The sequence below is a fragment of the Diplotaxodon limnothrissa genome, linkage group LG15 (assembly GCF_057381915.1).
Source record: "Diplotaxodon limnothrissa isolate DT_005_m linkage group LG15, D_limnothrissa_male_GT1.1, whole genome shotgun sequence".
Classification (NCBI taxonomy): Eukaryota; Metazoa; Chordata; class Actinopteri; order Cichliformes; family Cichlidae; genus Diplotaxodon; species Diplotaxodon limnothrissa.
The window spans coordinates 16,298,224-16,322,544 of NC_140610.1; the positions used below are offsets into that span (position 1 = coordinate 16,298,224).

The following is a 24,321-nucleotide window of genomic DNA, read 5'->3' on the forward strand; positions in this document are numbered from 1 at the left end:
ATTTCCTGTTGTCCATAAGAACAGAATAAAGTATCTGCTGTCAACATAATTTAATAGAAGGAAGGAGGGGAGGAATGGTATTGGTATGAAGGTGTGACTGTGATGAGGAGGAGGACCACTGGGAGTTACACAGAACTAATGGTCTCTACTTTCCTCTGAACGTACTTGACAGCCGTGGCTAGTTGGCTAATTAGACAGCGGGGGAACTTCTTCTGCTCTGTGCAGACCTGTTGTGTCCCCACTGGTTGACAGATCTTCTCTGTTGTGACACTCAGCGTTTCTGTTTGATCTTTTTAGCCATTGTTCCTTTTCTGAGATAAAAGATATTAGCCCTGCACACAAGTATATCTTTCTATCTGCAGGAGTTATCATTTTGCCTAAACTAGGCAACACAGGCATTTCCTGTTCCCTTTCTTACCCTGCTCCATCCTCAGCTCCACTGAGGATGGAGTCAATCCTCTCCCACCCAAAAAATGTAAGTGCTGGCCCACTCACCATTTTTTTTTTTTTTTCCCTTCTCCACCAACATTTCTTTTCTTTTTTCCATCCCCCTGCAGTATCCACAGGACGTGTCTCCACCTGCTTTATATCTCAGGATTAGTGTGTTTTTACGCTTTCTCCTGTCAGGGAGGGGTGTGTGTGTGTGTGTGTGTGTGTGTGTGTGTGTGTGTGTGTGCGTGTGCGTGTGTGTGGTCATACTCTACACATAACACCATCTTATGACGGCCACTTTTCTTGACCAGCGTATTCCATAAGTTGTACAGGGTGGGCCATTTATATGGATACACCGTAATGATATTAAAGTCCTGTTTGTGGCACATTAGTATATGTGAGGGGGCAAACTCCTCAAGATGGGTGGTGACCATGGTGGCCATTTAGAAGTCGGCCATCTTGGATACAACTTTTGTTTTTTCAATAGGAAGAGGGCCATGTGACACATCAAACTTATTGGTAATGTCACAAGAAAAACAACGGTCACATATACTAATGTGCCACAAACAGGACAGAAAGTGTCCTGTCTGTGCATTAGAAACCATTTGATTTATTTTAATAAAATCCTGGTTCTCTACAATATTTGAAAAGGATTATTTTTTACTTGTTTCTATCATGTCATGGATAATAATTTAATGTATTTAATGAGACGCAGGTGTCTGCGCAATAGGGAACCCACGCTTTGTTGAAAGATTATCTTGTCATGTAAAAAGTGGTCTTCTGGAAATATGAGTGGGCTCATATTGTGACAAATAATCATAATGACCCCTCAGGGACTCCTGCAGTCAGAAGTCAGCTCCACCTTCTTGGATGGGAGTAAACAATGGTAGTCGACATTCTGCTCTACACCCTTAGAAAACTTTGCGCAGAGTCACGTGAACCAGAGCTTCAGCTGCAGGTAGTTCTGGTTAGTGTGTCTGGGCAGGTTGTCAGTTATGCAGGTCATGGTAGTCTTAAGCACTTTAGTTGAAGGCAACTGCACTTCTTTTTAGGGTCTTGAAAGTGGATATGGACGCCTCTTATATGAGAGATAAAATGCCTTCAAGAACCTACTAAAAAAAAAATCCACTTGCCTTCAACTCAGGTATTTACACTGTCTAAGTACTTTGAGTGCTTAGAGTGGCACTACTATTTACATCAGACCTCTAGAGCATGAGGACTACTGCTTCACGGACGATCTGATATCCTCGTGTTAGTGTTGTTCCCTCGTCATCATAAATAATGTTGTTCCAGTTTCAACATTGCAAGTGACCAACCACCTTCTGCTGACGTCATCCGTGACCTCAAAAAAAAACCCAAACAAACGCCTTGAAAAAATTGACTTCACTTGCGAGAAGAGAAACCGCCTCTGTAAGGACAATATTTATAATGCTTACTGTTAAAGGAAAGCATCCTGAAATGCAAAGAATTCAAGTTCCTAGATCGGCGGACAGAAGCAGTTTCTCTTCTCGCAAGTGAAGTCGATTTTTTTAAAGGCGGTATTTTTCAAAGGCACAAAAGGGGAATGTCACAACAATGTGATAGGTCACTTACAATGTTGAACCTGGAACAACATTTATTGTGATGATGTGGGAACAACACCGACACGAGGATATCAGACCATCCACTGCTTCACCATACTGTGGCCCAGTATGGTGACTGTGAAGTCCATCTGACCCCAAGAGTGGAGAGGCAGCTGAATGATACCTATGGTCTCCACGTGTTTCCTGTCAACCTGCTTTTAAGACATACTTCAGGGATTCATCTGACAATTAAATTGATTGAATCCAATTTTACTTATCTGGCACCAAATCACAGCAACAGTCACCTCAAGGCACTTTAAATTGTAAGCTAAAGACCCTACAGTAATACAATAAAACCCCAACAATCAGACAACACCCCCTGTGAGCAAGTATTTCGCGACAGTGGGAAGGACGAACCCCCTTTTAACAGGAATAAAACTCCAATAGAACCAGGTTCAGGGAGGGGCAGTCATCTTGCATTATAATACATCTATGACAGATGTGCCCCAGCTGCTGGACTTTAAGCAGATTTTAAATAAATATGACCAGAATGACTATTTGGCTAGCAGCTCCCCAGATGTCTGTGTGTGTATCCATGTCTGCAATGAAGATTAAGGCTTTAGGGATGAGAGGGGCTAAGGCTAGCTAGGGAATTATTAACTAGTACATTGGCTGATGACCAAAATAAAACAAGACCATACATAAAGACGCTCATATATCATTATATTTCACCAGATATACTTTGGTGCGGTCCGTGTTGGAGGTCCTGGGCCAGACATCTCCTTTGAGAGTCAGCAGGGTAAATGGCATTGGCACATTACTTGTGTAACGCACATCACTGTTGCTGGTGTAAACTTCCACACACCCTCACTCTTGGCATCTTGACAAGTTTCCCTATTTGAACCAGCTGGTGTTGGTGGCATATTTATTAGGTCTAATCCTGTTGTTTATAATCGTGGAGAGTCACAGCAGGTATGAGAAATTTGTGTCTTTGTCCTTTGGGAAGTCATTAATCTCAAATTCATCTCTGTCATCCAAATTGGCTTTCCGACAATGCGTAAATCCCTTCAGTGTGTGTACTAGCTGTAAGTTGGTATCACATGAAAGTCTTCTACCAATTTTCTTCTGGTTTGAAATACAAGATAATTTGCTGCAGTTTTTACTCGCATTGAGTAGGATACTTAACCTTTCCAAATGCAGCAGGGCTTTAGTTGCTCATTACGACATATTAGTTCTGCTTTATTCAGCACTTGGTATTTTGTTTTAAAGAGCAGCCAGCAGACTGCAGAGTGTAATTGAGTTCATAAGAGGTGTGTAATGAAGCCACCAGATTCTCTCTCTCAGTGGAATTAACAAAGACAAGCCTACTTGACTCTTAACTAATCAACCATTAAACAGAATAATGTCACGCATATGGATGGATGTTAAGTTAAACAACAAAAATAAGTTGAGTGACATTAATGGGACTTGTCAACTATGGTTGAGTTTCTGGGTTTTGTCATTCTGTACATATTGTTCTTTAAGTAAAAAAAAAAAAGACAACAAAGAGAGCCTAATAAAGATCTATTTGACATGGAAAATCTAATCAAAGCAGTTGGGTAAAAACAATGCTGAATGCTCACACCTGCTGTTATACTTGGAGACTGTTCTGGAGGAAACACAAAGGCAACAATGGTGTCTGTGTTTTTGGGTGTGGCCCATCTTTTTTTAGCTCATTTTTGGGGAACCAACAGAAGGGAAGATCAAGGATTTAAGTCTGTTTAATGTCCCTGTTTCGAAACTGCTTTTAATTATTTGCCAGCTCATTGTGTTTATTGATAAAGCAGCAAACACAACTGTGCCTCTCTGGGTATTCTTCAGGTATTATTTGGTACTGAAATGTATGTATTTTATATCTATATAATATTGTAATATGTATAATATCTTTAAAACTAGCACCCCAAAACACATCATTTGTTAGCATTTTGTATTCAAATAATTGAAAACTATCAAAGGTAATGGAGTTTGACAGTAAAAGAAGTGTATGTATTAGCTGAAAACTTGGCATATTCTGACAGTGGGTGTAGTGTGTCCTGGTAAAGGTGCTACTATCTAATAGAAAACCCTAAAAACTGAGTTAAGTCGAGTCATGGATTGGCCTCCTCAGAGCCCAGACCTCAACATTGTTAAAATCATTTTGACAGAGAACAAACAGCCATCATCCAAAGAAGAGTGTTAAATGCATGAAGAACTATTCCTGAACACTGCTTAAAAAAGTATATAAGAAAGCTTATATACTTATATAAGATAGTCATACTTTCATATTGACTTTCAAGCTTGTTAGAATTGTTCGAAAAAAAGTTTTTGCCTTATTTGCTGCACATTTTGATAGATCCTTGCACCTGTTTCTCATTTTCCTTTTAAAATGAAAAGAAATGAGGAACGGCTCAAGGCTCAGTATTTTCGAATATTGTTCGACCTCAGTTTTATGTATCTTAATGAAAAGATGATAAAGCAACCTGGCCCGATGCACAAAATTCATCTGGCACAGTTCAATTTAGCCCCAATAAGAAGAAAACATCTCATTAAATGAAATACATTAGGTCAGTTTTTCTAAATTAGACAGCACCAGCAGAAGGATGGATCCTTAAATTATAACTGGGTTCCAAATAATTTGGATGACTTATTTTCCAGATGGGGTGTCTACAAAATAATAGATTAACATGCATGTGGTGGGAACCCATATCCAGTTAATTTGTAAGCCCCACGCCTCTAAAGAAAATGCCTGAGAGAAGAACATCTCAGCTCACCTGTAGTGTTTACTTTGGTTATTCAAAGATACCCCCACCCCATCCTTGTAGTGGTGCAGATGGAGAAATAAGGGTGATAAAAATCTAAAAGGGGTCTTATCCTTCATGCGCTGGCAGTGCGGCACACCTTATGAGTCAAACTAATACCAGCCACATGCTCATATCATGACCCATGTTTGAAAGCTGGCCTGTTTTAACAGCTTTTAACAGTCCAACAGTCGCTGCTCTCAAGTTTTGAATCTCCCAGATTGGCCTACTCAAGGGTGGAAAAGTAATTTTCCAGCAGTGGATTGTCTTTTCACTTTCTGTTTTGCTTTTACTTAATATTACTTTTGAAGAATCCCAAAGCAGAAAAAATAAAGATTATGATGGACAAAATACCAGCGAATCCCTTGCAGTGTAATACCATTTAATCCAATAACACAAACAATGTGTGACCCCAGACTGACCATGTTGGTTTTCTTTGAACAAAACAAAACAAAAAACCTTTAAAATGGTAACAGTAATAAATATATACTGTAGAGACAACAGCATGAAATCACACAAGGTATGTTACGTTGCTTTATTGCTGCAAAAGTTTAGCTTGAGGAAAACAGACTGTAGAAATGTTGTTTTGTGCCTCTTTATCTCACCTGCAAAGGCGTGCTGTGGATTAGCTGAGCATGGGCCACTGGTGATGTATGCAGTTTGAAGATTATTACTCTGTGCTAACAAAGTGTTTTTGTGCTAGTGGAAGATGCTAAGGGACTTCTGTAATAAGAAAAATAATTGGTTTACCATCGAGTAAAAATTTTATTAAGATGCTTTTTGTAAAAAGAAAACAAGTTGTAGTATCAGCCACCTTTTATTCTTTTTAGAAGTAAAATAAGCAAGCTTTTATGTGTCTGTTCAGTTTCAGCCACACTGATCACAGCTTTTAGTTTGCAGTTCTCGTTAACTGCAGCTAGATAAAAGGAAAAATGGGTGCTTTGGTAATTAAGCATCTGTTTGGTGATCTTTCCTTTTTCAGACACGATTAAAAGCTCTTGCACCTTTACCTATGGTTTTTTTTCTTTGTTTGTTTTTGTTTTGCTTTTTCAATTGAACACAGCTCATTTGCACATTGGAGGCATACACAGACTCTGTGTTGTTTCTCTTTGCCTACAACAATTAAGCTTTAAAGTATTATTATTATTACCATACTTAATCATCCAAATAAGCTAATGAAAGAAAATTATAGGCCTCTTTGCTTGTCTGGAGAAATTACATGAAAACAAGCAATACAAAACATTTTAATAAAGTGGCACAAAGGCTATAATAGTTTACCCCAAAGAAACAATTAAACATACTTTGAGTGAAATGGAAAACATGTACATTTTGAAACAGTTATGCTGAGATGCTGTTTTTCTAATCTATTCTGTTCCTGTTCAGTGAATGTGTTGTGAAGGAGCTCTTGATCGACAGGGTCGAACACACACACACACACACACACACACACACACACACACACACACACACACACACACTCTTTACCATTTTAGTAGTAAAGATTCAGCCAATAGGTGAGGCCAGTGCTTTGCTTTTTTGGGGTTGAAGCTGTTGTCTTTGTTGCAATTTAAATCCCCCCTTTTGTATAATGGAAACAAGGAAATCATTATTCTTAAAAAAAATAAAAAAAAAAATAAAAAAAAAAATCATTCAACTGCTTGGGTTAAAATTGATGGGAGACACGTATAAATATAACGTTTTTTTTTTGGGGGGGGGGGGGGGTATGTTGGAGATGTACGGATTTATGGATGTATGGATATGTTAAAAGATAAAAGCTACACAGTACTAAACTTAAGCTAGTTTGTGATGACCATCCCTAGTTGGGCTTTTTTAAATGTAGGATTTATTGCCAGGATTTTATTGAATTTATGACAGCGTTACAGTTTCCAATATATTCTTTATAACTACTTGAGTTTGGGGTTTCAGTGGTTCTTCTTATAATCATTGCTATCACAGCGATTAACACAAATAAAACTTGTTAACTTGTACTTACAACTAGCTAATGATGCATCCTGTTTTTCCACAGGTACATGATGCTCATCAATGGAAAAAACGAGGTGTACATGATCGACAGAGACAACGCCGTCTTCCACATATCAAATCTAGAGTTTCCTTTCCGGAAAGAGCCACGTGTCCACCTATCAAATACTCTGTTGGATGGGGTAAGTTATGCTTCTTGTCCAGCGTCATCTCCAATTCCAAATTTGCTGTCATCCTGCTCCTGCTGCGTAGTCTTTTTACGAAATTAGAAAAGGCTAATTGACACCAGCTGTCAAACCTGGTGCGAAAGGTGAGCACGTTTCAGTTTGAAACAGCAGACTCCAATTGCACACATCCTGGGGAAAGCACTAATGAAATGTTTCAGTTTTCAGTCTTTGTTCTGCGTTGTGTTTTTGTTGTTGCGCTCTGCTGTGTGCTCAGCAGGGGTCGGTGACTTATCCTTCCACTGTAATGCCAGGCTCTGACTTCCACTGGCGTGTCTGTGCAGCGTGTGTCACGCAGGTCCAAGCTGCACCACTGCAGCAGGTGCACATGTATGAGTCATCATGAAAACATAGGAAACTGCTTGCACGTTCATGTCATCAGTGATTATAAAGCCAGCCAGTCTTTGTTTTTGTCTTTCAAATACTGAAGATTACAAATAAGTTGCCTTTCATTCTTTATGTGTTGCTCCTGGCTTTGCTTCGTCAAAGTTTTGAGAGTTTATGCAAACACCAGGTTTGCGCTTCCTCTTAGCTTAACAGTTTCTGATTGATGTGGTGAATTTAAGTTCCTCACTCAGGCAGGATGTCTAATTGCAGCGTGTTAAGTGTTCCTTTGAAGAAGCTGTGTGGCCGTGTGTTTAGATTGCTGCAAGGTTTGTTTTGACTCGTGTTTATTAATCTGTTGATGCTTCTGGCTCTTAGCTGATAGAGGCTGTATTTTTTAGTTTATGAGGATCCCTTTAGAACCCAGCCGTGTTGTCTGATATTCTTCATCTTTAGCCCAGAGCCTCTGGTCTTTGTCTTTACATGCTGTTTTGTGTTACAGTTTTAATGAGCTTTACATCAACTTGGGTTCCAATTTTGGATGAATGCACAGTGTAGATTGAATTCCTGGCAGTTTCCTTTGGTCACATTAATGTATTCATCCGCTGCTGTCTGTCTGCGCCATGGTTCAGTGCACCAGATCCATAATGATGGCAGCAGCCTCCTGGAATTACATCATTTCTCCTCTCCAAATCCTCCTTCAGAGCTGTGCATGCCTTGCATTCACACCTTTTCTCCTCTCCACCAATCTAGCTGTGGAAATTTAGTTGTGTTGTCTGGTCCTTTGCCCTGTGAGATGTGAAGTAAAATTATGTCAGCCAGCAGGGGGAGTTTTTATTGTAACACACTTCAAGTAGTCATTAGGATGCAGGTACTCAAGCAGAAGTTTCTCATCTTGGGAAAGTGGCTGGTAGATGACAGGTCTATAACAATTTTCCATTGCACTGAAGGCTGCTGTTAAATGTTGAAATGTAAAGAAATTGTTGCCTTTGGGTTCTTTTAAGTCAAATAAATGTTAAAAGAAATGTTTTGACATACTCACTTTTTGCCAATAAAGCGACAAGAATAACACTCACGTTTGTAAAATACCAGTAATGGGCAATTCGCTCAGCTCATCACATAGACCGCTTTTACTGCCAGCAGGGTTGGAAGTGAATATCCATCAAGTTACCAAAGGATGGTAGATGTCCAGGCTCTACTGACCAGTCATGTTTGAACCAGTAGAAGAAGAAAAAATAAGAAAATTTTCCTCCTACAGTCATTGGAGTAGTTGATTGGTTTCAGAATAGCTAGGGATGGGTATCGTTTAGGTTTTATCCGATACCGGTGCCAAATCGGTACTTTTGAAACGGTGCCGGTGCTCAAACGGTGCTCAAACGGTGCTCAAACCGGTGCTTAAAGAATAGAGAACACAAAATTGGTCCAAAAACCTCTCATGCTCAGCTGTTTTTTGTAAAAAGATAACAATGTTAGCCTTTTCTGCAGCTATGGGGCATATATGGTATGATTCTTGGCTGGAAGCAGTGCTTAAACAATGGAAAAAAAACACAAACTTTGTCCAAAAACCTCTCATGTTTAACTGTTTTCCACTTTTTCTTTGGTCATTTTAGTCTTTTTGGCCAGGGTGAAGGGAGTATCTGCCATCAAACAAGAAGACAGCCGCATGTAGCTATGATGATGTTTGCTAGTTCACCTTACATGCATTAATGTAATAACGTGGTTAGCCTACTCAACGTAAATTACACCCGAACAACATTTAGCTACTCACGCAGAGAAGAACGGCTGCTGCTGCATCATCATCAGTCATCATTTCTGCTACACTGGCAGGGCTAGGGGCCAGGACTCTCCTCTTCGTGTTTTTGGGGGATGTTGCATAACAGGCAACCCACCCGCAGTAGATGTGCTCGGTGTGAGGTCTCGCAGCAAGCTATCAAATACGGCGCATTTCTGGGCTTTTAAAAAAAACGCTATGCGTCGCCAGGTGTTTCATCGGATTTGATAAACTACCGTTTATGGCACCGGACACCGGTACCCATCCCTAAGAATAGCTATAGGACCCCCCCCCCAAAAACAATGAAAAAAAGAAGCTAGTAAAGGTTAGTTTCTGATCTCGGTAACAGAAGCTTCATACTTCATACTGTTGGTATTGTTGATATGAGCCTTTCGGCCTCCAAAATACTCATTTTGCTTATTTGTGTGTCCTTGAGTGATGTCTTACCTGTTACTCGTTTATCTGTCAGGTACATCACTAGAGCACAGTTAGGTGCCTCTATATTTTATGAGGGGCGAGGGGATAAATATAGTTCTCTATACGTAGTGAGTCAGTCTCAAATATTTATCAGCTAAAGTGTAAAACGTTCCACTTCCACGTCATCTTCACTGTTACTGTTGTGCACATCTTTTAAAACTAATCACGTGTTTCTTATGAGTGTCAACCGTCATGACTGCACCTGACCTCGACCTGACAGCCTTGCATAATAAATGTGCAGTGCTATTTCTGCTTCATGTCCTCCTTGACCACACAAACACACCCTTGTGCACGTACTTACACACCACACACCTGGCTTGCTATCTTTTTGCACCGCCACAGGCATCTTCCTCTCTCAACATACATCCTCTAGAGAGTTCCCACACTTTCTACATAGCAGGTTTCAAACAGGAACCTCTTTTATTATGCTGTAATGTTAAGACCTCACGTAATTCAGAACATTTACTTTCTATCCACTTTCTGCATCTTCTCCCCTTTCCTTTGTCGTTTGTCCATCCCCCTTGACCGAATCTTTGTCTTACTCCTTGCAGGAGATGATCATCGACAAGGTGAACGGTCACCCCGTGCCTCGCTATTTGATATATGACATCATCAAATTCAATGTGAGTATGAGAAGGTATCGTCTTTTCTTATGGTTTTTATTGCGGAAGAAGTGCCAGGTCAAGATGTCAGGTAGAATCAACTAAAAGGACATTGTATGCATTCTATTAATGCTGCAGTCCGCCTGCAGCTGCTTCTGCCCTCTGCTTTTTTAACTCTTTATTTAAGGTTCAGCAAAAAGGGTTTCTTATTTTGTGGTCTTAGTCGGTAGCAGGCTGTATATAATCCAAACGGGGGACTGTATTACGTGAAGAAGCACTGACATGGTTTAGGATTTGCTTATCCCTTATACCTGAAAATTCAAACTCGTGGTTGAGTTCCTTCAGTGCTATAATGCAGCAGGCAGCAGAGCAGTGTTGATCCAGGCTTTGCAGTATTTGCATAGAGATGACAGAGCTTCATCATTCTGCATGCTAAAGGGAAAGCGTGGCTCCGTTTGACCCTGCAACATGTCATGACTAAAGCCTGACCTTAACAACAAAGCTGGGGCTGAACTGCTTTTGACCCATAATTGAATATTAATTAGCAAAGTTTTTTCCTTGTGATTTTTTTTCTCTCTTGTGCTTTCAGTTGAAATTGGTTTTGCCAGCTACACTGACCTGTTTTTGATAACCACTTAGACAAATGTTATTAAATATTAACCTTTAACATTGTCAGTACGATGCATTGTGCAGGATTGACCTGATGAGCAGTCCATTATTTGCTTCAGTGTGGCAGTAAGTGCCTGGTGCGTCTGTGTGTTCTTTTATATGTCTAACAGCATGTTTCTCCTGTTAAATTATTATGACCTTTTTCGTGAACTGCCCGGGAACAACACTGCGAGGCTGGTAACTACTTGCACTCTTTCGAACTCTAAATTTAATTTATCCCTTTAACATGTCTGCATATTGCTAATGGCATGCAGATAGTCACAGATACAAACGAGCCTGCATGTTTACCCTTAGGAGCCCTCTGCTGTCTTCTTTAAAAAGAACTTGATGAATACCTTGGGATGAAGTTGGTGAGGGGGTTACCTCCGCTATTATGTTTCTCTGTCGCCTCCCCTTCTCTATCGATCAGAGGATCACACAGGAAAGCGGCTCGATAGAGGGCTCCAGTGGCGAGGGGAACGTCTGTGTGAGATGTTGTGGAGGTTAGCAGCTCCCCATGACTCCCCACCCTGCTATCAGTAGAGCACTGTATTGATCCTTTCTGGCCTTCTCTATTACCTGGGGTGGGCTGCTCCTTGGTACTGAGGCTTTATTCTGAGATTGAAGGTAGAAATGCAGCAAGTGAGAGAACACAGCACCAGCCTGGCTCATGACCTAATGTGACCCCCTGCTTATATTTAAAGTTGGGTTGCAGCTTAATAGAGGGATGCTTTTGATTTGAGTCTAAGGAGAAGAATGTGCCCTCTCGCCTTGTTGGGTAATTTCAGGGCATCTAAGGAGTCAGTAAAAAGTTTTACTGACGTTTTAAAAAAAACTTTGATTGGAAAAATAGTTGTGCCTGGTTACACTCTGAAAATGACCCTAAGCTAGGGCTAGGGAGTTCTCTTACTTCACTTGTTGTAGATAATTACAAATATTTTTTGTCTTTCTTGAAAGTTGTTGCAGCTTGTCAGTCACTGTCAGCTCCCCCACAGTGGGGGAACAGACAAGACAACAGCATTTACATACGTGCCCCCCAATTTTCTGATTTTTTAAATTTATTTATTTATTTTTTTGTTGAAAGCTGTTATTTTGAAATAAAAGCATGGAGGTTTGCAGTTGACATCGCTGCCTATGTGCTGACACTTTGATTGACCTCATTATCTTTTATGCTGCTAAAATAATCTTGCTTTTGGTGCACAAGTAGACAAGATAATTGGCTTAACTTGATAAACGGGTTGAGCAGAAAGGAGTGCTTATAGCATTCACCACAGAGATGCTATCTGTCGAGGCACGGGCAGGTTTTACAGCCGTCAGGTCCATTTACTTCTGCTTGAAAAGTTAATCTGCAGGTACAGTCTGTAGCTATTGAATCTGCTCCATCATTTCTTTCAGATCAGCAGACTGATAACCTGCAGTCTCCTTTTGTGCAGTTACTTAAAAAATATACTGCATTAACATACACCTTACATCTTTATCAGTAATGACTGTTACTTACAGCAGAAAATATGAAGTACAAGTTGCACAGATTAACACAAGACCCAGAGCTGGGTTAGTGTTGGCCTCTAGCTAGTAAAAGCTGCCATTCGATAATCGTGCCTTCTCAGTTGACCTCACGTGCTATAATTTGCTCATAAATCACATCCATTCTGCAGGGAACACAAGCCCTGGCTGCCTTTATTGAGTGTGGCTTACTCAAACAATGCTAATCCACCAATTCATGTTGTTCTACCGTGTTAAATACAAGTGGATTATGCAGTATATTAAGAAGAGTAGTCATAATTCTGAATATGTTGTAGAAGTACTTATGAAGTACCTTGCAACCCCTTGTTAAACACAGCAATATGCTTAACTCTTTGCTGTATCTCTAGATGCATTTTTTTTCTTTGGTTTTGAACTCTGTCTGAGAAGAAAGCTCATGACAGCATTGCAGTGACTCATAAAGGAGCGGGAACTGTATGCTTCAGGGACTCTTCTCGTACACTTGGATAGAATGTCGTCATAAAATCTGGCCTAAGACCTGCCAGTCTACAAATTTAGACACCCAATGTACTCCCGAGGCCAAAGGGAGCGACCCCGGCTCTCAGTGATGGAGGTGGATGACAGGAAATACATTTTCCGGAACTGTAGGCTTTTGTGTGTGTTCAAGGTTTAGATCAAATCTGCCCACATCTGTTGAGATGTGGATGTAAAGCCTGAATACTTGCTTCTTTTTATATCAAGTGTTCGCTCATTAATCCGACTGCTTCTAGTCTCAGAAAAATATATAGAGAAAAAAAATCGAGAAAAAGTGTTACTCTTCCTCCTTAAAATCTAACTGATGCACTGTATTAGCAGTAACTGATGTTGCCTGTTAAAATAATAGCTTGCTCCAATATTGCTTTAAAATGTTGTGGGCCTTTTCTTTTTTATAAAGTAGTGCTGTTGTCAAACAGGATGCCGAACAGTTTTAGTCCAAAACATCCCGAAAGCCTCTGTTTTTGTCACGAATATCCCAAGGGAAGCTTGGCATTAAACTTGCTTTGACATCTCTTATTTTGTCACCGATATGTAATGTAATTTATCCCAAATTATCTGCTTTCAACAGGATTTCAAACACTTTCATGTTTTTGCTGTATTTTTTTAGCCTTGCCAACCTCATGCTATTATCCTTTATTTCTCATTATATTGCTCTCTGGTGTTTAAAAGTTAATGTGTATATATAAACTGCTCAAAAAAAATAAAAGAACACTTTTAATCAGATGCGCAGTTGCTCTCGAAGAGGGCAGGGCTTTAGAAGGTGCTTGACGCATCAGCAGAACCAGTATCTCCTTCTTTGTGCAAGGACAGCAGGATGAGCACTGCCAGAGCCCCACAAAATGACCTTCTGCAGGCCACTGGTGTGAATGACCAAACGAATTAGAAATGGACTTCATGAGGGTAGCCTGAGCATCAGCCATTATTCCTTTAGGGTCATTCTCAGGCATGGATATAAGGACACAGGGGAAGTACATACTACAAATACCATTTTTGAGCTGCTGCAATGAAATTTTGGCAGAATGGTGTAGACTACCGCATCAGTTTTTCACTGTGATTTTCTTTACATTATCCAGTTCATGTTAGTATAAATGTACAGCATGATTTCTTTTTCCTCCCCCATTGCTAATCTAAACCATGGTTGTTATTGTGACAGCAGTATCAATATGGAGGATATCATAAATGGCATATTTGCATTAATGATATTCTCTGTGACAGATTAACCCCTGGAGTCACAGCCCAAAATGATATTTAGCCCTAGAAATGTTTGGTTAACAGGGTTTTTGTCTGCTGTTTCCCTGTTGAACAGTCGTGGACAGCACATGCCTTGAATCATCCACACTTACATCTTGTTCTGTCCCGATGACACGGCTGACAGATGGTGCCGAATGTGTGGGACATGATACCAGCTGTTGCTCCAGGAGGATGTAGTGCGGTTTTGCAGTCACCCTAAAAGAAAAAGAACTCTTCAAAGAAATGTTTAAACAAGAGTATCTTGAACTTCAATCTGTCTGTGACCTTATTTGAAGTTCCCAAATTGCCCTTATAACATTGTTAAGGCTACATTAAGCAAATTGGAGAGTCTATCACAAGGACACAGCATGACTGGCTTCTCATTTCTCAAGTTGTTATGGTTAATCTGTTTGCAGACAGTTGGCAACTTAAGCATCCTGCAGACACAGATCAGCATGGGCATCCTAATAAAGTCGCATCCTGATGAATGCAAAGCCAATATTCACTTTATTTCCATTTATTTTTTTTATTTAGTTTCCTGTTCTTAGCTGACAACAGTGACATCTGTAGCACCTGTAGCCTTCTGCTGCCGCAGCTCATCTGCTTCATGCTTGGATGCGTTGTGTGTTCAGAGATGCTTGTCTGCATACCTTGTTTTTATCGAATGTTTTTTTTTCAATGCTTTTGTGTCAGCTTAAAGCAGTCTGACCTTTCTCCTCTGACCTCTGACATCAACAGTGTATATTTTCTCTTTTTCAGAGCATTCTTTGTCAATCCTAAATATGGTTGTGTGTAAAAAATAAATAAATAATAATCCCAGCAGATCAGCAGTTTCTAAAATAATTAGAACACCAACAACCATGCCACATTCAAAGTCTATTAAACCATTCACTCTGTTGTCTTGACCATGTCTACATGCTTAAATGCATTGAGTTGCTGCTATGTGATTGGCTGATTAGGTATTTGTTTTGATCATGAGCCATACCTAATAAAGTGGCCAATAAGTCTACGTACCATTAAGTGAACAATCAGGCTGTTTTCATCTCAAACTCCTCGGCACCATTTAACACTTTTACATTTTCCACCTGAGCTTTATTATTTATAACCCGGGACAGGAACAAGCTTTGCTGTACTTTTTCCTGTCAAAGTCACAGTGGACCCCGTCTGTGTAAACGAAAGTAGTGGCTCAGGTTGAAATGCTTGTCTATGTGGAATAACAGTGATTGACCAACATTGTGGAGAAACTGTTGTCATGGTGACAAAGAAAAGCTGATTTAGCTGTGCAGTGTACTTTTTTGGGACGAGTTCAGCTGATGTTAAAGTAACCTTTTCACAGGTTACCATATATAAAAGTATTGGGCTACACCTCTTAATGATTGAAATTAGGTGATTTCTCGCCCATTACCACAGCTGTATAAAATCAAGCACCTAGCCATGCAGCCTGCCTTTATGAACATTTGTGAGTGATAGTGAGTGATTTTTCTGTGGTAGGTCGAGGGGAATTTTAATGCTTCAGCTTACCAAGAAATTTTCTGGGAACCATTTGGGAATGTAATTTTCTGTCCATAAACTCATGGTTGCATGAGTTTTGGTGTTTACTGGCACACACAGACTCCTGACTTGAACTCCATCAAACACTTTTGGGATGAACTAGAGCAAAGATTGTATTCCAGGCCAGCTCATTCAACATCAGTGGTCTGACCGTACATACACTCTTCTGGATGAATGGGCAAAAATTCCCACAGACACATTTCAAACTCTTGTAGAGAGCCTTCCCAGAAGAGTGGAACCTGTTATAGCTGCAAAGGACGGGAGCAACTCCATCATTATGCCGATGAATTTAAACACTCAGTATTGGTCAAATATTGGCGAGATATGTAATTGCATTTACACATTTATGGAGTATTGTTTTGTGGTCTAATGTCTGATTGAATATACCTAGCAGTTTGTTCGCAGTTGACTGGGTCATCATGAAAAAAGTCCCTCGTCCTATTTTCATCAGTCTGTTCATTCTGAGGAAAGGATTCCAAGAAGCACCTCAAAGTGTACTTTATGCTACTGTCACACTAATTGTAAAGTTCTTTTTGTTCCCCTTTTGAAAATGCCTGCCTTGTTCAGATGTACAAAAGTCCTAGTCCTCAACCCCACGAAAAGTAAAATTACCAGTGTTGCCATGGTAACAAAACTGGCAGTTCAGTAATCTTGACATATCTGTAATATGTTTTCACAAAAGAAATGCATTTTAAAATGTATGCGCTAATCTAGCCTTGGAACTACTGCAAAGTTAAATCCAAGTCCAAATAAATACTGCCGCATTCGTATAGATGTTAATTGTTCTTGTTTGTGAATAGCCAAGCATAGAATAACCTGTGAATGTTTGCAAGAGGGTAGAGTTGAATAACTGATTTTGTTTTGTGTTTCAGGGACAGCCTGTTGGCCAGTGTGATTTCAATATCCGGCTGTTATGCATAGAAAAGGAAATAATTTCTCCCAGGAACGAAAAGATGAAGACTGGACAGATTGACAAGACCAAGGAGCCCTACAGTGTCCGACAAAAGCCCTTCTATGACATTCATGCTTCACGCAAGGTATTGTAATCAACGGTGCTCTTTTCCCTTTCCAGTCCATTTCCCTCTCCATTTCTTACACAGATGGCGCCCAGTTGAAGCAAAATCCAGCTTTTCAAACAAAGAAACACAGACGACCCAAATTCCTCACATATTGTTTCCTAAAATGAATTTGTTGAGCTAGTTGTGTCCCAGTTATATCCCTAGACGTTGTTTTCCAGGGCAACAGTAATTCATGAGCAAATTGGTCTGAGCTGGTGGGGGCAGACCAAGAGCAGCTGAAACACATCAATACACCAACTTCTTATAGCAAGCCCAGTCTCATAGAAGGAAGCAGGCGCCCTCTTGAGGTTGGGCCTAAGGGAGGGAACTCACAGCTACCTAGGCTGGGATGGATCATAATAGGTCTCAGGTGTGTGGTAGCTGTAAGCGTAACAATACACTGCTGGTGTTGCAAACTCTGACTAGGAGGAAAAAAACGAAACTTCACTTTATAACATTTTGGAATGGTCGTCTCCTAGCATTGCTTTAATTAGCACATTAATACCATGAATAAACATAAAATACATTTCTATGTTTACTCAGATATATTTACTGTCTATTTTGGGTGATGTTTTTATGCTTTTGTCCTGTCGTACATCTTCATGGCCCAGGTTAGAGTACTGTGCTGTTCATAGGCTGCAAATGGCAGTGACTTTATTTCTCTCAAAAGATGTTAAGCCTCTCTCAAAGGCCTGCTCTTGTACCCTACAATCAGGTCTGTGGGAGGTCAGAGCACAATTAGTTTCATGTTTTGCTCGGACAAAGATCAGTTGGGAATGTTGGCGCTCCATATTCGGCGACGATCAAAGTGTTTGGAGGGGGTGAAGTTTTTGACATTTCTTCTGCTTTTTCCACTTCTTCTTCTGCCAACATTGATATCTTGGTGTTTTTCTGCTTTTGTGCAAAATTCCTAGTATGAATGGTTGCGTTACCTCTGGTCTAACCCTTTGCTATCGTCTTTTCTAAGACACTTTGTAAGGCATAACCTCTGCGAGCTTTGGGGTTCATGCTGATCGAGATTTTCTCGAAATGAAGTCAGAGCTGTCTGGTTTCTGACTGCTCTATTGTGTTTTTTCACTGGCCATCTGCTCCCCATACAGGCATATCTCTGTTGTATGGGACATTAAGAGGGAGAAGCTGGAATCTGTCTCATTAATTCATAGCAGCACAACCATCTACTTCATGGCATATCAACCAGAAATTCCATTTTGGGGATATTTCAGTCACAGGCTGGAGTTGTATGATAGCTTTTGTCTGTTGCTAGGCTCCTGTTTTTTATCTCGCACACTTACACATTCATGTCGCCATTTCCCCACCAATTGGGAACATTTATTCTTTTTGCTTCCTCCACTTTTCCAATTATCTTACAAAGAACCCTTTTAGTTTTACAGAATTTGTCCATCGGGGCAACCAGATAATATATTTTTGGAATTTCCCTCTTATGAGGATTGAGTGGACTTGGCTGACAGTAGCCAATAATTCTGATCTTGCTCTACAATTAATTGTATTCATGGCATGTTTAATTTAGTTTGATGTGATGCACACTGCTTCTTCATTAGTTGAAGAAAAACTGTGGCCAAATTAGATTTTCTTACATGAATCTGATATAAATCAGGCCCTTCAATTACAATTATCATAAATTACAAAGCTTGTGAAAAGAAATTGTGTGTAATTTGTTTTTTCATCATTGAATACAGCAAAATAAAATATCGAATTATAATTTTAAATATCTTCATAAACTAATAGTATTCGTTTTCGGGTTTTTAAAAATTGTGATATAATTTTTTTTTAATTGAAATTCAGTCACGGCTAATATTTATTGTGATATTGCTCGACAGACTGTGTAGGCCTGCCAAAACTAAATGTGAAGCAACTGCGATAAGTTTTAATGGGGGGGGGAATTAGATGTTATTGTCTTGAAACTAAAATGAGATGTGTTTATAAGGTTTTTCTGGGTATAAATGCTAGCAGTTGGTCATTTTTGCTTGTTGCTAGACGTCATGACGATATCATATTTAATACAATAGATATATTTACCTTCAGTTGCCCAAGATGTAAATATCTGCCAAGTTACGCTACTAAGCTCATGACTGTGTTGAAGGAGTTGCCAGACAGACAAAGAGCTAGTGTATTATAGTAATATGCATTTTTATTTACATGTATTTTATATACAAGTACCCATGTTGTCAAACTCCAGTTACACCCACTGTAATAATCACCTGCAGGGAGATGGGAAAAGTTGCAGTGTCTAATATTGCTCTAACCTTAAATTCCTGCACTTAACTGTAGCTCTTTGTTTAAATGCTGCAGTTTTCTCCTGGTTGTTATGATGAAATCTTTAACTAACTGTCAAATATGCTCTTATCTCAACTTACTAATAAATGTTCACAAGTAAATTAGTTTGATCTGTGCACTTGTACAATATTCTAAATATCATTTTGGGATGGCTGATGTTTCACAATAAAAACAAAAATGCACATTATTCTCAATACATTAAAAAAATTCTCTGGTAATTGGACTGAGAATGTATTCGGCAGAAATCTTCCCTTCGTGGCATTAGACATCAAGTCAAGACTGGAATGTCTGGTCATTTTCTTGCTTGCAGAGTTTAAGAGTATTGGCAATTTCCACAGATGATCAGTTTACAAGGTAGAAATTCATATTCCCTCCTGGATTACAGAAAAGAGTGTTACAGTCTCAGCCCACTGGAAGCTGGCAAGTTTCCCTTAAGAGTGAACTAATCATAAAACTCAAGTCTAAGTTTTATTAACTTTTTGGTGTGTGACAGAACTTTTTCAAACAGGTGGTTTTTGACCTTGATGATGAACTCTTAAAAAATTGGAGCTTATTAGTCCTGAAACCTAGCAAAAATTTGGTGGTTATTTTTGGCAGGTATGGGCGTCAACAGAAGGTATTGTGTGGTTGAGCACCAATCAGAAATATATATCCACACATGCACGGTGCTCTGAAGAAGAACAAGAACAATACTAGTAACACAGTGTCTAAAGACGCAACTTAACTTGTCTCTTTGCCAAGCTGTCTATTATGTCTAGTTACAGTCCGGGTTCATTCCTTAAAGATGTTTTTTCTTTTTTTTGTTATGCCTGAATGGTTCATAGGTCAGTGTTAAGGGGCTTAACAAACAACTAAAACAAAAGACAAACAGCCAATGTCCAAAGAAAGGCTTTGAAAAACCCTCAGAAAGCCCGTTGCTGAAAATTCAATAATAAAAAAAAGTGTAGAAGAATTCAAGAAAATTATTTCATTTTTTTTAAGCTACTAAAATCCATGTTTTTAGTAGGCAAAAGAATGCAGAATTTGTTTTATTTTAATGAATAACATGAAAATGAGTTGCTGTTGTGAGCATATGAGCAGATGTCTTCTGGTGGAAAGGTCTGTCTGTGAGGGGAAGAAAGAGAAACAAGTTACATCTGTTCAACTCAATTAATTGCTCTTTAAATTAGGAATAAATTTAAACGGGCTTTTCTTCTTTAAATTTCTGTTTTTTTAATTCATTTTTTAAAAGCAATCATGCAGTGAGGCCTTTTGTAAAGCGTGCAGTAATTAAATGTGGTTCAAGGTGTATTCAGATTCAATTAAGTCACAGTTTAGTAACCTTAACATTAAAAAAGGATATTAGAAGGTCTAGGTTTCGCTGTGCCCTTTTTATAGAGTTTCTAATATCTCACCGTCATGTATCCTATTTTAGGCCTATGATGAATAAAGATCCCCTACAAAGTACTAGAGGTGGGAATCGCCATACATCCCACGATATGATATTATTGCTATTTTTAAAAAATATTTTGCGATATTCAGATTCTGTACATAAAGGTAAACTTTATCAATATTCATTTTATCTAATATCAAAGTCTCACACTCAGTCTTTCTCTCATTTCAGTTTTATTGTTGACAAACTGGACGGTTTGTATTACAGTCTAGTCCAACTTAACTGAATGCAACCATCTGGTACACTTATAGCTATTCTGAACTTTCTCAATTTATGAAAACTATGCAGCCCATTCAGCAACTGAAGAATTTGAAAGTAAATTAAAACAAAATATAGTTTTACATTAAATAAAAAAGTTTTAAACTTAATTAAAACAAAACATGTCTTAAATTAAAATAAGTAAACTGTCATGTTTATTGCTGCCAAAAAAAAAGTTAAACACATTTGGACAGTGAAGGAATGTCAGGATTCTTGCTCAGAAAAAGGAGCTGATCAACATGCTCTGAAGTCAGCATGTTCCAGTCCACAAAAACTTTTTTTGTAACAAAATATCGATTTCTGCTGTCCCTGTATCGATACATTATTAGCAAACAAAATATCACGATACTACACAGTATCGATTTTTTTCCCCCCACCCCTACAAAATACCGATATCTCCAACACAGCTAGCATCTTCTCCCTGGAAACTAGAAAGTCATGAAATGGGGAAAGAAGAACCAACTTTCTTAGCTGAACTCAATGTCATCTTGAAACACCTTTTTTTTTTTTTTTTTTCCTAACTGAGATTGAATTTGGATAGAGACCTGAAAAATGGTTATCTGGATACTTTTTTTTGTGAGATTGCAATCTTTTCACAGAGCACTAACCTAATCACACTGGGTGAGATTAAGGTTTAGAGTAGCATGCTGAATATTAAAAAAAAAAGCAATGAAATCGACTTCCCTTTAAAATGTAAGTAGAAAAGTGAAATAGATTTTAGGGCAAATGCTCTATAAAATCACTAGGGGTAGATTTTGAATGAAGGCAGTTTTGTTTGGTTACTTTTTGTTTGTGTGCTGCTGTGATGGCTGCTTTTCTCCTGCAGTTTCCTGATGACAAAATAAGTTGAAAAGTTGGACCGAAAGTATTCAGAATAGTCGCTTAGAATATCTGTTAGTTTGTGTGCAGTTCATGTTGTCCAAGTGGCCCGAATAGTTTCCCTTGTTGGCAACATTGTGCTTTGCTTTAGATTTCACTGGTATTCCTATTAAATGGTCAGTGAGTATAAATTAGTAGTGCACTGATTGTCAGCAGTTGGTGACATATGGCCTTGAGGCTGCCTACACCTGATAAGCAGCTGCAGAATCTGTGCTGAGAGTTTAACCTAACATCATTTGAGTTGTCTGCTTTATACTTTAGGCTGTGAAAAAGGCAAACTGAAACGCGTGCATGTTTTAAATTATACCAGGAATTTATCTCTGCAAAGCCAGAAGGAGACGGAGTTTCTACGTAAGGTTTTAACTAAATGGAAGCACTTTCAAAATTCAGTTGGAAAAAGTTAATCCCCGATGGTAGTGCTGCAGATGTGCGAGACTGAAGCAAGCTACACCAACATTTCTCTTGTTAAATAAAACTAGTTCATGGTCAGAAGGCCAAAGTTACACTTTCAGATGGCCGATGGCCAAAATGTGATGAGAAGCCTTTTTATTCTTTCCCGGCTCCCATTCCTCAGTATTAATGGTTCTTGATTTCATGTAAACGTCCTCCCTTCATGGTGCTCTTGTTGCATTTCCCTGACTCATGAGTCAGAGTTCATGTTTGTCAGTCGGAGCAGGTATACTGTGGTGGGGCCGGAGGAAAGTAACGCCTTCATGTGGGTGTTTTAACTTGGTTTAAAAAAACAACAACAACACAAACACGCTTTTATCACAGCTTAATATAAAAGTTCCTCTGTGGTGATCTACCCAACATACTGGATAATGGGCAAGCTAGTAAGATCAAATCTACATTATTGACCTTCATATCTACAAGATTTATTCGTCCTAATTAAGGCCAGAAAATTATCTAATTTGAGGCTGGGGGAACTCTAACGGCTCAGCTGCATGTCCCACCTACTTTATGAAATGCACTGCAAAAAAAAAGAAGGAAAAAGTGTCAGCCTGCACCTAAGGCCATGGTAATACATCCTCCACGGTTAGGTTCAAGAACAAGCTGCACTTCATAACCTGCGTCCTCACTCTCTCTCTTGCTGCTGTGCCTGCTGCTGCACCCACTCATAGGGAAACATGTTGACTGTTGTATAAGGGCTTATGCTGCGTGGAAGAACACACAACATGGACTGGATGACTAATGTTTGTTTACCTCAGTTGCTTTGAGATTTTTTAGTTTTCTTCAAAGCCTCCAAGACATTATGCAAGAGCTGATGATGCATGGCATATCTATACAGTAAAGGTCGGATTCACTAACGGGAAAGCAGCTAAATATGTAGCAAAATCAAGTGAGGCAGCTTCTTTTATTTGTTCTGCTTGCCTGCTCTCCTTCCTCCTTCCAGGCTCAGGGCGGATGACGAAACACGTGTCCTCTGGGTCAGGTCAGCAGGTGTCCTTGCATTTTGCTACTCTGCTTTTAGGCTGCTGGTTTCTTCTTCTTTTTAAACCATGGTCGTTTCAGGGTGTCCTTGTCCCCATCCATCCTAATAAAAAGCCAGCAGCACAACTTCTATTATGTTAAACTGATTTTTTTTTAAAATATAATTTTTAATCATTTCTGTGCTGTGAATTTTAAAGTCAAAATTGTGTTATTATTATTTTTTAATTTGTACAAGGACATAAAAACCTGAGTGATACTGCAGCTATTGCATTATTTCGTTTTACAAAAGAGGAAAAAATGTTTTTGAACATAACCATGGAAACAGCATCTAAGCTTCAAGCTCCAAGTTGACATTTCCCATGGCAGCTGCTGGCTGGCTTGAACCTGAAAGGTGAAATTATTACAGACACAGTATAAATTCCTGTGAGGCCCTATGGACTACAAAATGTCACACTGTGTATCTGTATAGAGAATGTTTTTCACCCTCTTTCCAAAACATGATCCTATTAAATGCATCTGTTTCAGAAGAAGGACCTACATAAAGGTAAATATCAATAAAGTCTTGTTTAAATTGCTTATGTAATACATGAGTGATAATCAACAGGAGATGAGAAGCAGCCAATAGACGGTGCCTGTTCATTTAAAACTCTCACACGTGTACCCGTCTGTTTTGAAATGCCTCCATAACGTGTTTCAGACTAACTAAAAGAAACTGCCCCAAATACATTATTACTACTCACCTGTGTTTGATATGTATACAACATATGTGTTATATGTATGCAAACTGCCACATAAAATTTTTATAAACTTAAAAAAATATATAGACATATTGTCTTCATGTAGGTAATCAACCAGAGAAATTTCGTGGTAATTTCTAGTAATTCAGGCCTTTGGAAGTTTCCTGGGAATATCATGCATCATTAGTTTTTACCAAGTTCACTCTCATCCCTTATAGAGGCATTTTTACAGGTCTCTGTTACAGAGTTTTTGCAGACACATTTTGAGTGTGGTGCATTCACATACTTCGTAATTTTCCAGGAGCAAAATATACATTATTTAGTATAAGGTTAGTACTGCTACATTTGTTAGTATTAAAAGGTTGAATTGTATCCATTCTGTTGATGCATATACATTTTCTCCACAGCCCAATTACACATAGAAAGCAAGTGCAGTTGTTTTTCCTAAACAAGAAGGGTAGTCTAAAATATTTATGCTCCAGCGTGAAGCAAGAAATTTACTCAATTAATGATCCAATTAGTAAACAGAAGAAAAGGTCATCTGCAAATATTTTAATTGATTAGAATAGTTTCATTTTATCTGACAAGTAAGCCT

The 24,321-nt window shown here is 39.0% G+C and overlaps 1 protein-coding gene across 1 annotated transcript in view; it reads left to right on the forward strand.

Moving 5' to 3' along the window:
• rngtt (RNA guanylyltransferase and 5'-phosphatase) overlaps positions 1 to 24,321 on the forward strand; it is a 113,933-nt gene that overhangs the window by 28,157 nt on the left and 61,455 nt on the right. The window contains exons 9-11 of the mRNA XM_085372042.1: positions 6,837 to 6,972; positions 10,138 to 10,209; positions 16,509 to 16,673. Of these exons, the coding sequence (XP_085228168.1) occupies positions 6,837 to 6,972; positions 10,138 to 10,209; positions 16,509 to 16,673 (373 nt within the window). The remainder of the gene's footprint in view (positions 1 to 6,836; positions 6,973 to 10,137; positions 10,210 to 16,508; positions 16,674 to 24,321) is intronic.